The sequence below is a fragment of the Panicum virgatum genome, chromosome 4N, assembly GCF_016808335.1.
Source record: "Panicum virgatum strain AP13 chromosome 4N, P.virgatum_v5, whole genome shotgun sequence".
Taxonomy (NCBI): domain Eukaryota; kingdom Viridiplantae; phylum Streptophyta; class Magnoliopsida; order Poales; family Poaceae; genus Panicum; species Panicum virgatum.
The window spans coordinates 9,795,223-9,809,092 of NC_053148.1; the positions used below are offsets into that span (position 1 = coordinate 9,795,223).

The following is a 13,870-nucleotide window of genomic DNA, read 5'->3' on the forward strand; positions in this document are numbered from 1 at the left end:
TACTAACATTTTATTTAGATCTTTGCATAATTGTATACTTGGTGAGATCATGGATATGAAAACCGCCCACGAGATTTGGGGGTATCTCAATAAGAAATATGGGGCGGCCTCCAATGATGATGATGATTTTAAGGCCAAGGAGGAAGTGCATAAGGATGGTGAGCATATTCACGACATGGTAGTTGTGGAAGATTGCTCCACATCATGGTCAAGTGATGATGATGATGATGATCAAACTACAACAAGCTCACTTGATATAATTGATGGTGATAATTCAAGTGTTGCAAATGATGATCCTATTCCATGCACACTTGTTAATAAAGTTGGTTCATGCATGGATGATATTTATACTTCAAGCTCATCTCCATCATCACATTGCTTCATGTCACAAGGTGACACAAAGGTATCAAATTGTAATATGATTGATCCTAATTCATATGATGAGCTCTTGAATAGATATGCTAGCATGACCAAATTATTTGAGGAAGTGTTAGCCAAAACAATCAAATTTGAAAAAGAAAACTCTTTTATCAAAGACACATGTGAACAACAAAAGCATCTACTTTATGTCATAAGTTGTTCACATGAGGAGCTAAAATTGACTCATGAGGAGCTTAGTGTTGCTCATGAGAATTTGGTACTAGACCATGCTTTACTCACTAACAAGCTTTCTAGTAAAGTAATTAAAACTAGTGAGAGCTTATCACATGGGTCAAAGGATCAATTGCAAAATGTTGCTAACCCTTGTGATGTAGGCAAGAAACATGTATCCATCTCATGTGATGATTTATTATCTATGCCATGTACTTCAAATATAGATGCTTGTTTTTCTTCTACTATGCAATATGAGACTAACCTTATAGAAGAAAACAAAGAGCTCCAAAGACAAGTGAAGCATTTGAGCAACAAGATAGAGAGATGGACAAAATCAAAAGTCACCCTTGAAAGCATAATAAAAAATCAAAGAAGCTTTGGTGACATGAGCGGCATTGGTTCCAACAAGAGCAAAGCCAAAGGCAAGAAATGGGGCAAGAATAAATATAATAGGAGGATGAAGAAGCAAGAAGAAATGAAGCTATCTCATTTCATGTGCTTTCAATGCCATGAGATGGGACACTTTGCAAATGGTTGCCATAACAAAGAAAAGCTCAAGTTGAAGAAGGAAGAAGAGAAGCTTAAACATGTCAAATGCTTCAAGTGCCGCACTTGGGGTCACCTCACCTCAATGTGCCCAACCAAGCAATTGGTGAAGCAACAAGAACCTCAACCAAAACCACAAGTTGAGCACTTTGTTCAGCAGCAGCGTCATCCTGAATAGATGGTGGCTCAATTCCATCACCGGACATATTCAAATATATGTCGGTATTACTGCCATCATCAGCTTGTTCAAGGACATCTCCTTGACCTTCGGCAATCATATTCAATAGGAACTGTTGGTCTTCCGCGTCTGTGTGTCGCGGGTCCATCGTAACTAAAATATGAATACAAATAAAACCCTTAAAAAATTCTCTAAGTAATTCACATCAATATTGACTAAGTAATTCTCCAAGTATGTCACTAAGTAATTCAATAAAATATTCACCTATTAATTCACACAGTATTTCACTAAGTAATTCACTAAATCATTCTCCAAGTAATTTACTAAGTCATTCTCCAAGTAATTCACTAAGTCATTCTCTAAGTATTTCACAAAGTCAAAAATGTAATTTTCTACAATATTTTGTAGTCGCTAAGTAATATACATGAAATATTCAAGAAATATTATAAACTTTTGACATATTTGCGCAGTATGAAATTGTATTTAGAGGTGATAGGAATGTTCATGTTATACTTGCCTTCCTCAAACTGCTGCTGCAGCTCGAAGTGCCCCGCGGAAGGTGGCTCCTGGTACTCCTCCGAAGGATCAACATCTACTCACGATCGCAACGCCAAAACAAGGTCCAGCACATACACATACATGCAAATAAAGGTAAATGCTAAGAAACAATACAACAATACATAAAAATAGCAAACAAAACTGAGCTAGAACTATTCTACGCATTACAACGATCGTGTGGACATAAAGAACACCTAAAACGGAGCTAGAACCAGGGTTCACCTAACCGGTGGGAACCGATCCGGTTTGACCGGTTACCGGTCAAACCGGTCCGGCCCGGTACCAAACCGGCCCAAATTCAAAATTTAAATTTAAATTAAAAAAACGAAAAATTCCCAAAAAAATCCTAAAAATACTTCAGGGTGCGACAAATCTAATGGTGTCAAATTTTCTCAAAAATTCGTTCATTTAGTATAGTTTGCGGGGATTTGAAGTTAAACAAAAAAAATGTGCATACAAAAATATACAAATACAATGTAAAAGTAGTACAAAAGAGGGTTGGAGGGTTCATTTAGACTAAAATATGTTATACAAACATTTATTTAGTATACTTTGCGGGCATTTGAATTTAAACCATAAAAGAAAAAAATTTGAATTTGACCGGTTACCAGTCAAACCGACCGGTTACCAGTCAAACCGACCGGTTACCAGCCAAACCGGCTGGTATACCGGTCTAACCGATCGGTATACCGGTACGAACTAGTTGAACGGTGAAGTTTGAATTCAAATTTGATCGGTTCCGACCAGTAATCGGCCAAACCGGACCGGTATACCGGAACCGGACGCCTCCGGTTTGGCCGGACCGGTCGGGAAGGTAAACCCTGGCTAGAACACGAAATCTAGGGCTAAAACAAGGTCCAGGGACTAAACTGCGAGAAAACTGGAACTACATGGGTTTCTGCACAAAAACAAGGGACTAAAACATAATTAAAGGTTAGATCTAGGGTCTAACGTGCAAAAAGACAGGGACTGGACGGCGGGTTCGAAAACTGGAAAGCTCAGGGGCCTAAACGCTAAAAACAGGGCTGATATGGAATTATTTTTGAACTGCAGTGGATCGCGGGTTAATTCCCGAAAAGTCCAGGGGCTCTTTAACAAAAAGGGCAGGCTGAAGCAGTATCTAAGGATGAGGGCCGTCGGATCTGGATCTGGCGGTTCGGGTTTGATCCGATCTCGATCTAATCTGGTGCGTTGGTTGCAGATCGGGCGGCCGGGACCTAACTGGCGTGGGACGCGGCGGCACTGCGTCGCCGGAACTCAAGTTCCACGGCGGCGCTCGGCTCAGGCTCGCCGGAGCTCACCGTTCTCGGTGCTCCGGGGGTTGATTCAACCTGTGCTTGGGTCTGGAGTGATCAGCGTGGAACGCGTGATTCACCTGAGCACTCTGGGCGAGGAATCGGTGCTCGGTCGCGGCTGGCCATGGTGATGGGCGGCTCTGGGTCGACGGCGAGCCGAGTTCACGCGGTACCGGCCCCGGTATGTCTCGGGTTTTGGTACTGGGAGCATCTACACAGCGTGGCTAAACCACATAGAGTCCTAGCGCGGGGTTACGGTGCAGCAGGATGGGTTCGGCTATGGTGCGACGGCGGCGGCGGAGCGTCGGCGTGCAGCATCTTGGAACCTAGGGTGTGCCACGGGCTACGCCAGCTAGCGCAAACGAAACAGGGGATCGGGGTGGTGCTCACCGGGGGCTCGGGTCGGCCGGAGATGCAGCGCAGCGGCATGCAGCGGGGTCGACGGCGATGGCGAGCGGCGGCGAACGGGCGAAGCTCGTGGAGGAGGCGCTGCAGGGGTCCTCCGGGCTTTCGGATCCCGTGATTCAACTCGTGAGGGACCTGCGAAGGTGCAGCGGGCCGGGGGTCAGGGCGGCATGGAGTCCACCGGCGGCGAGGAATCGTGGCGGCGGACGGAAATACCTGCGGTGGCGTTCGGCACAAACTCCGGCCACTGCAGGGGATGTGGTCGAGGTTGGGCGGCTCCGCGAGGTTCCTGGGCTCACGGCGGAGGAGAAGCAGCGGATCGGAGATGGCGGACGCGGCGGCGGAGAAGCAGCGGAGATCAAGAAACCAAGTGTTGGGAGAAGAGGATCAAGGCGCACACAAATATATGATGGGGGCCTTTTGTCCCGGGCGGGCGGGCCGGGAAAATTCCCAGACCGCGGCCCACCTTTAGTCCCTGGTGGATCTACCACCCGGGACAAAAGGAGCCCGTTTTCCCTCATTCCAGCCAAATCTTATGTTTGTTTTTGTTTCTTTTTACTTCTCTTTTAAAATAGGCTTTTATTTGTTAATTCAGTTAATAAATTTTGATTCCAAAAATTATGGAACAAAATTTCTTATCTCTATATAAACTTGATACACGCAACAAAAATAATTAATTTTTATTCAAGTGATTGGGTCAACGAAATATCTAGCTTTTTTGAAATCATATTTGTTATTTTGACCATGCAAAAATATATTAGGTGAACAAATTTTTTCAAACTGTTGCTTTTCGACAGAAAGTGGATTCTATCACGATATTAATGTTTAAAAAGTGAATTTTACATAAAATTAAACAATTTCATGATATTAATGAGTAGTGTGTGAGTTTGAGAGATAGTGTGTGTGTTAGTGAGATTGTGTGTGTTAGTGAGAGAGTATAGTGTGTTAATGTGAATGTAATTTCATGAAATAAATAAAATTAGTTGAGTTAATCATTATTGAATGAAAATTATAATTGAGTCTGGTAATTAAGTGAAAATATAAAAAATGATATATATAACACATAAAGTATAATTGTACGGTACATATATAATAAAAGTATTCGAATTGAGATTCGTTTTTATACAATAATATAAAATGTTTCAAGTACATGAAGGATTAGCGGTAACAGACTTTCTCTTCACAAATGTACCTTGATTATGATCACGGCGCAAGTATGGAGCATCATCAATGGCTAGCAGGATGCATGGATCAGCATTTACTTCGAAAGGTGGAATGGCAACAAAATTATTATATTCTTCTGACAAGTTTGTCTTGTCCTCCACTCCAACGATGTTTCTCTTTTCTGATAGAACTATGTGTCGCTTAGGCTCATCCTTTTGCTTGTTTATCCCCTTCTTTGGCTTGCTGAACATGTCCTTAATATAGAAAACCTTAGCGACATCCTGGGCTAGGACAAATGGCTCGTCTCTATACCCAAGATTGTTGAGATCAACTATTGTCATCCCATACTCATCTTTTGTTACCCCTCCTCTAGATAGCTTAATCCATTGGCAACGAAATAGAGGCACCTTGAAATTGGGACCGTAATCCAGCTCCCATATCTCTTCAATGTAGCCATAATATGTGTCTTTTTTTCCATTATTGTCCGTGGCATCCATACGAACACCGTTGTTTTGGTTGGTACTCTTTTTATCTTGGGCTATCGTATAAAATGTGTTTTCATTTATCTCGTACCCTTGGTATGTTAAGATATTCCAAGATGGTCCCCTAGCCAATAAGAACAGTTGTTCCCTTATATCCATGTTATGCATTAGATGCTTCCGCAACCAGCTGCAGAAAGTGTTCATGTGCTCACGTGTAATCCATGCCTCAGACTTTTTCGGGAAATTGGAGAGCACAATTTTTTTGTGTTCCTCGATATATGGGTCAACCAAGGATGATTGTTGAAGGACCATATAATGCGTTTTCTTGAATGAGAAATCATCTGTGCAGACATAAGATTTCTTTCCTAATCTACCCTTTCCAGTTAGTCTCCCCTCATATCGCGATTTAGGGACTCCAATCGGTTTAAGGTCATCAATAAAGTCAACACAAAAGTCAATGACCTCCTCAGTTCTGTAGGCACTGGCGATGCTTCCTTCTGGACGAGCTCGATTACGAACACATTTCTTGAGTACCCCCATGAACCTTTCGAATGGGAACATGTTATGTAGAAATACTGGTCCGAGGATATCAATCTCTTTCACAAGGTGCACTAGAAGATGTGTCATGATATTGAATAAAGATGGTGGAAATATCAACTCAAACCCAATAAGACATTGCACCACATCGTTTTGCAGCTTTATCAAATTCTCCGGGTCAATTATCTTCTGAGAAACTGCGTTGAGGAAGGCACATAGCTTCACGATGGTTAACTGGACGTTATCAGGCAGAATCCCCCGCAGCACAACCGGAAAAAGTTCGGTCATAAGCACATGGCAGTCATGGGACTTGAGATTTGTAAATTTCTTCTCTGCCAAAATTAAGATTCCTTTTATATTGGATGAGTATCCAGATGGAACCTTTATACTGCTCAAGCAGTCAAACATGGTTTCTTTCTCTTCCTTGCTAAGAGTATAGCTGGCAGGACTTAAGTATTGTCGTCCATTATCTCGCTGTTGTGGATGTAAGGCATCTCTTTCTTCCATATGTTGCAATTCTTGACGTGCTTCTTCTGTATCTTTTGTCTTTCTGTACACTCCCAAGAATGCTATCAGGTTGACGCAAAAATTCTTCGTGAGGTGCATCACATCAATTGCACGACGAACATCTAAGACTTCCCAATATGGTAGCTCCCAAAATATAGATTTCTTCTTCCACATGGGCGCCATTCCATTTTCGTTCGGAACAGGTTGGCTTACAGATCCCTTTAGAAAAATAACTTCTACATCTTTTACCATGTTGAAGACGTCTTTACCACTACGGTGCATCGGTTTTGTTCGGTGGTCCACTTGGCTTTTTAAATGCTTGCCCTTCTTTCGTACCGCATGCCTGATGGGAAGAAACCGACGATGACCCATGTATACAACCTTCTTACAGTGAGTCAACCATATATTATCGGTATCATCTAAACAGTGTGTGCATGCTTTGTATCCCTTGTTCGAATGTCCTGACAAGTTACTAAGAGCAGGCCAGTCATTGATCGTTACGAACAGCAATGCTCGTAGGTTGAAGTTTTCCTGTTTGTATTCATCCCACATCCGTACACCTTCATCACCCCAGTGCAATTAAAGTTCTTCGACCAATGGTCTTAGGTACACATCAATGTCATTTCCGGGCTGCTTTGGACCCGGGATAAGCACTGGCATCATGATGAACTTTCGTTTCATGCAGAGCCATGGTGGAAGATTATACATACAAAGAGTCACAAGCCAAATGCTATGACCACTGCTCATCTCACCAAAAGGATTCATGCCATCCGTACTCAAACCGAACCTTATGTTTCTCGCATCCAAATCAAATTCAGGGTACATTCTATCTACTTTTCTCCACTGCGACCCATCAGCGGGGTGTCTAAACATCGAGTCTTTCTTGAGTTCCTCTTTGTGCCATCGCATCAACTTAGCATTATCTTTATTTCTAAACAGACGCTTCAAACGTGGTATTATAGGCGAATACCACATGACCTTCGCAGGAACTCTCTTCCAGGGAGGCTCCCCCTCGACATCTCCAGGATCATCTTTTCTAATCTTGTAACGCAATGCACTGCATACGGGACATGCATCCAAATTCTCGTACTCGTCTCGGTAGAGGATGCAGTCGTTGGGGCATGCATGTATCTTTTGCACTTCCAATCCTAAAGGGCAAACAAGTTGTTTGGCTTCATACGTTGTGGTAGGCAATTCGTTGTCCTTAGGAAGCATTTTTTTAACAAGTTTGAGTAATTCACCAAATCCCTTGTCGGATACACCATTTGTCGCCTTCCATTGCAGCAACTCCAAGGTGGTGCCAAGTTTCTTCAATCCATTTTGACAATCTGGGTACAACAACTTACGGTGGTCCTCTAACAACTTCTGGAACTTCAACCTCTCCGTTTCACTCTCACAGTCTGCCTGCACATTGTGCAATGCCTGCCCCAGATCGTTGCTGGGATCATTTTCTGCTACATCTACTTCGGACTCTTCCATGGGAATATCGTCATCGAATGCACCGATTCCAGCATTCCCGGGAAAGTGATCGTCAAAATCTTCTTCTTCATTGTCTTCTATGGTAACCCTCTGTTCTCCGCGCTTCGTCCAACAAACATACTTCTTCATGAAACCATTTGCGAAAATGTGGCTGTGTAGGATTCTTGAAGATGAGTAATCCTTGTTATTGTTGCAATGAACACACGGGCAGCACATAAAACCATTTTGCTTGTTTGCCTCAGCCACAGACAAAAAATAATGCAGGCCATCAATGAATTCTTTCGAACGTCGGTCAGCATTGTACGTCCATTGCCGGTCCATCTGCATTTTAAATAAATCGATTTGAATTCTTTACACGTCTTGAATAAATAAAAAATATCAAACCTAAATTAAACTAAATATAACATAACATGAATAATTAAAAGATCTGCAATATCCATCATACATCTTGATTAATTAAAAAGAGTACTTAATCCATTACAGAACTTAACAAAGGAGTACTATACATGAAACTTAAAAATTCGGACAACAACACCTAGGTTTTCAACCGTACTTGCGTTGGAACGCAGAATGCTCTAACGGATTTCTTGCTGGCGCAGAAGAAGATGGCGGAGCTGAAACCTCCGAGTTTGGTGGTGACGAACTGTAACGCCGCAATAAATCCTCAAGATCAAACGGAGGTTCCTCGTCCTAGGAAAAGCACTAGGTTTTTTTGGACCGACGACCTACTCGAGTTGTGCCCTTCTCTCCAGAAGGACAACGATCATCCCCACCGGCGCCACTCCCTCCAGCTGCTGAAGCCATATTTTACTGAAAAATACCTTTATTTTCCACAAAATTATAAATTCTTACCATTACAATGCAAATATTATTTACTATTACAATTACAATGATCAGATTAATAACTCTTGCAAATAACAATGAAATCATATAAAAAAGACGAAATGTATTATTAATTGAAAGAAATATCTAATTAATTGAAAGAAATCTCTATAACTTCTAATTACTTTGACACTCTTCAGTTCTAGGAGTACACTCTTTTCAATATCCAGAAACCCTCTAGAAGAAAAAAACCTTTATTTCTGCAGTGATGACACTGCCTTTCGGGGGGACACGGTGCGGCACAAGGGTGTCACCAATTGGCCAGGCGCAGCACCAACATTTACGATTAATAGGCACAACACTTGGCACAGGCAGCATGCTCGTTGATATGCTCTCAGTACAACAACGGCCATGCTGACTGCGTCAAATGCTGTCTTCTTATCAATCGGAAGTGCTGGTGATGCGACCAGCCGATTCGCGACGTCCTTATAGCGCATCGTGTATCCCCGAAAGGTAGTGCCATCACCGTTGGATGGAGATTAACGACGTATACTTGTTTCGAAATAAAGATTTTTTTAGCTTCTAGATGGTTTCAATGTGAGCCTGAATAAATACATCACTAGAGTGTCAAAATAATCCATTCATAATACAAAAAATTCTAATATACTCATTTTATTAATTCATTCATGAATACAAAAATCAACTATCCACAATATGGTCATATATACAAGTACATCACATGAAGTGTCTACACTCATTCTAAAAATTTCTACTATCCACATACTCATCTAAATTTAAAAGAAAATCACACCTACATATGCAATCTAAATATCCAAGAAATGAGCTAGCTACACATTTTTTCTATTTCTAAAGCATGAAATGAGCTATACAAGCCAAGGAAGAAGAGAAAAACAAGCCCCAAACCTTTAGCGCCGATGGATGGACGGGGAATCAAAGATCTTCACAAATGTGGTGAAGAAATGAGCAAGAACTCCTCTCTCCCGAGCCAAGAACAGCAAAAACAAGTGAGCTGAATGGCTCGGGCGGGGGGGGGGGGGGAGAGGGAAGGGGATAAGGGGGCCAAGGAGTTTTGTCCCGGTTGGAGCCACCAACCGGGATAAAAGGCAACCCTTTTGTCCCGGTTGGTGCCTCCAACCGGGACAAAAGGCCCCTGCCCCCCCCCCCCCCCCCCCCGCTGGCCCGGCTAGCTGTTGGATCCGGGATAAAAGCCACCTATTGTCCTGGGCCCAAAGACTGCCGGGACAAATAGTCTGGAACAAAGACCTGTTCTGTAGTAGTGAACTATCATAGGGAGAGGCTCCTCACTGGCTTTCATTCAAAATGTGGTCATGAATAACATCAAAATTCATACACCCAGTGAACAACTTTGCTACTTTTGGATAAAATCGTAGAGTAGATAATGATGAAGAATAATCTGTTTCCACCATTTCAAAAAGAATATTACTCCCCCATTCCATATTGTAGATCATTTTGGCAATTTAGATGCATAATTTTTACTACACATCTAGATATAATGTATATCTAAGTGTATAGTAAAAAATATTTAAATTTATCAAAACGGTCTAAAATACAATTTGAAACGGAGGATGGTAGAAGTGATATAAGTTAGGTGTGGTAAGAGACCATAATTTTTTGTCTAGATTATTTAAGGGTCGGGCCTAAAAAAGATCGGCGGCCGGAGAAGTGATATTAAGTACCACCGGTAGAAGCGGTAGAAGGGAGATGGTGACCAAAGTCCCGAAGGTTGTTGACCGCAAGCACCCTCCTATGACACCGATGCTCGTTTGACCAGAGGCGCACATCTCGAAACACATCAAAAACGATGTAAGCACCACGGATTAACCGGGAGTGAATGGAACCACGATCTTGGCATGTTGTACGTATGGTAGCAGTCAAAGAAGCGGCGACGCGCGCTCCCGCTCGCCACGTACGCACCGCCGCACGAGAACGCGGAAGCTGACACCAGCCGGCTCACGCGCGCGCACGCCGCCACGCAGAGTCACAGCTCCGGTGTCCGGAGACTCCCGTGGCCATGGCGTCCGCCGACCGAACTCATCACCAGACGCGTCACCGTACCATCGACTGCCGCAATCGAATTCTGTCAATTCTTGTTTAGCGAGATTCGATTCAAGTTCGACGGCGGACCATGACACGAGTCGACGGCCATGGCCGCGCGCACGCCAAGGTTGAAAGAGAAGCATGGAGGCAGGCTAAAGCTAGGCTATGGTGCTAAGCGAGCTCGATCGAAGAAGAAGCCACGGCGAATCTATGTGCATTGCTAGGCTGGTTCACGCGCGTCACATCCAGTCGTCGTCTTGGTCGAAGCCGCCGCCCGGGTAGCCGTCGAACGGGTCGACGCCGCCCATGCCGCCGCCGCCGGTGACGGGGAAGAGGTCGTCCCAGCCGGCGTCCATGATGCCGTCCATGCCGAACAGGTACAGGGGCTCCGGCCACTCCGTCGCCTCCACGCCGGACACCACCGAGGCCGAGGCCGAGGCCGAGGCCGAGGAGGAGTAGGACGGCGAGACCACGGACGCGGAGCCGCCGGAGGCGGAGGCAGAAGAAACCGAGCCGCAGTTGCTCGCGGCCGCCGCCGCCGATGCCGGCGGCGCTGGTGGCGCCGTGGTGACCTCGTGCGGCTGGATCATCGGCAGGTCCTCCTCGCCCGCGTCGTCCTCCTGCGGCACGAACCCGCCATCGCTAGGCGGCTGGTGTCCCTGCTTCTGCTGATGCTGCTGCGGCGGCGGCGGCGGAGGCAGGTGGTCCTCCTGCTCTCGGGGAGCAGCAGCGGCGGGGGCCTCCTGCAGCGGGAGGTGGGTGACGGGGTCGATCCCCATCCGGACGAGCTTCTTCCGGATGTGGGTGTTCCAGTAGTTCTTGATCTCGTTGTCCGTCCTCCCGGGCAGCCGCGCCGCGATCTTGGACCACCTGCGCGCGTCGGCCATGGCGGCGAGCCGGTGAGGCGCAGAAGGAAACCAAGCCCAAGAAAACCGTCGGGAATTTCGCAGCCAGTCACCTGTTCCCGAGCTGCGCGTGGAGGTCGATGACGAGCCGCTCCTCGTCGTCGGAGAGCAGGCCCCTCTTGAGGTCGGGCCTCAGGTAGTTGGTCCACCGGAGCCGGCAGCTCTTCCCGCACCTCAGCAGCCCTGCCCGGAGCCCACGAGCCGCGCACACGGTCAGAGAGACGCCACGCCGCGCATGCGCCAGGCGGAAGCAGGGGGGGTTCGTTCTACCTGCGAGCTTGGGGACGACGCGCCAGCAGCAGTGGCCGTGGGTGAGGAGGAAGCCGACGAGCTTCTGGTCCTCCTCCGCCGTCCACGGGCCCTTCTTCACGGCCACCTTGTCGCAGCACGGCTGCCTCCCCATCCCTCCCCCTGCTCCGGCGACGACGCACGGTGCCCAACCCGTCCTCGGTCAGGTGCTGCGCGCTCTGCGACGGTGGCTGCCTGTCTCTGTTCCAGGTAAGCTCGGCGCGGTGGCAGGGCCCCGCATTTATAGAGAGGGCGGGGATGGAGAGGGGGGAGGGTCGCGGGGGTGGCGCTCCACGTGGCGGGAGGCGAGGGCTGGGCGCGTCGTACGTGTGAGCCCGTCTCTGAGGCCGCCATGCCCATCATCCCCGTCACCGGGGTGAAACCGGCTTGGTGACGATGGATGGATGATTCATCAAAGGCTGGAGCAGTAAAGTGACAGCCTTTGTAGTTTGTACGTACTGGAAAACCTTTTTTTGTTTTTTGTTTTATTTTTTTTCTCCTTGCTTCTGTTCTGTTCTGTTCTGTTTTAGCCTGGCGCTCTGTCCTCTGTGGGCTGGATTTGGATGCTCTGCCATCCCTTTGCTGAACCAAAATGCAGATGTTGGACTTGAGTACTTGACTCACAGTAGCGACAGAGAAAGAGCGGAAATTTACCACGAGGTACCAAGTGCTGGCTTGTAATATCTCGTCCATTAACTTTGCTCTAGGATTCGTGCAAATATTGGAAACTTTTTTTGTGAATTATATTGTACCAAGAAATTTACCAGTGCCAACAGGATGGTTTTAAGTCTTTCTGTAGCACTTCAACCTTATCTTTTGGTACAATTGAACCTTTAGCCCATCTTCTCAGAAGTTTTTGTGCATAGTGATTTATGACAGTGGACAAAATGCAATGCACAAGTTGTGTATACGCGGTGAATCATAATGTGAGCAAAAGCGGTTTTAAGACTACTCGTCATGACTGCACCTCCCTGATGGATTCTTTCCTTGTATATGCATAACAATAATAAGTTATTTATACATAGGCGAATCATAGTGCGATAAACAAAAGTTGTTTTTAAGACTACTAAGTCCTTCGTGAATTATTTCCTTGTATATGCATCATAGAATTAAGTCATATGCGTGGTAAATAATAATATGAACAAAAACGGTTTGAACGCTACTCGTCATGCCTGCACCTCCTTCATGAATTCTTTCATTGCATAAGCATCATTCTCTTTTGTTGGCATGCAATTTAATTTCTAAATGAAACGGAGAAACGGAAGTTTGACTTTGTAGGTAACCCTTCTTTTCAGCTGATTTCTTGCCATAATCTCCGTGAATCAAATTTCAGTTGGCAGTAGAGTTGAGAACGGCTGCGAAACTATGACCTTACATTTGCTTGGTAAATATGTACTTCATATTTGGCTGGTTCTTTAAATCTTGAAAAGTGTTGAAAAAGTATATTGCACTATTCGTTTAAAGGATATATGTAATGCAAGAAGCTTATAATAAAATTATATTAGAAAGGAAAATCTGCTGCAAGCCAAGCATCAAACACCCATCACCCCCCTAATGATCTATATTTTGGAACACCACAAAACTGTTTTTTTAATTTTGGTTTAAAGTTTAAATTTGTATCCTCCATTTGGTTCTTTGGAACTTGTATCATTTATATTTGTGAGAGATGCTTTTATTATCTGAAGATCCTTAGTTGAAAAACATTCATTTTCATGCTCTCAAAAAGAGGTGTTTCCATCACATCTAGAAGTGAAATGGAGTGGAAGGAGATTTATGGAACCATACTCTCTCTCTCCCTCTCTAATAATCTTAACATGTACATATCCACTACTTAACTAGTAATAAAATATTTTAAAGATGTATGAAATTTACTTTATAACAAAAGATAATTTAGGCTATGAAAATTTTGATGAAATGTCAGAAAACATGCTTGTTAGTTTGACTATAGATGAAAGATGAGGAGAATACATTGGGATTTGTGAGACCACGCCTTCTAGCAATAGCTGAACAGATGAGAAGAGAAAACAAACA

The 13,870-nt window shown here is 44.8% G+C and overlaps 1 protein-coding gene across 1 annotated transcript; it reads right to left on the bottom strand.

The window, feature by feature from the left end:
- Nucleotides 1-10,671: 10,671 nt before the first annotated feature.
- Nucleotides 10,672-12,037, bottom strand: LOC120671608 (transcription factor MYB20-like). The gene is made up of 3 exons (XM_039951994.1): nt 11,822-12,037; nt 11,605-11,734; nt 10,672-11,516 (listed from the first exon to the last, which is right to left on the bottom strand). Exons 1-3 carry the CDS (start codon nt 11,952-11,954, stop codon nt 10,886-10,888), a joined length of 894 nt encoding a protein of 297 aa, XP_039807928.1. The 5' UTR covers nt 11,955-12,037; the 3' UTR covers nt 10,672-10,885.
- Between the last annotated feature and the right edge of the window lie 1,833 nt (nt 12,038-13,870).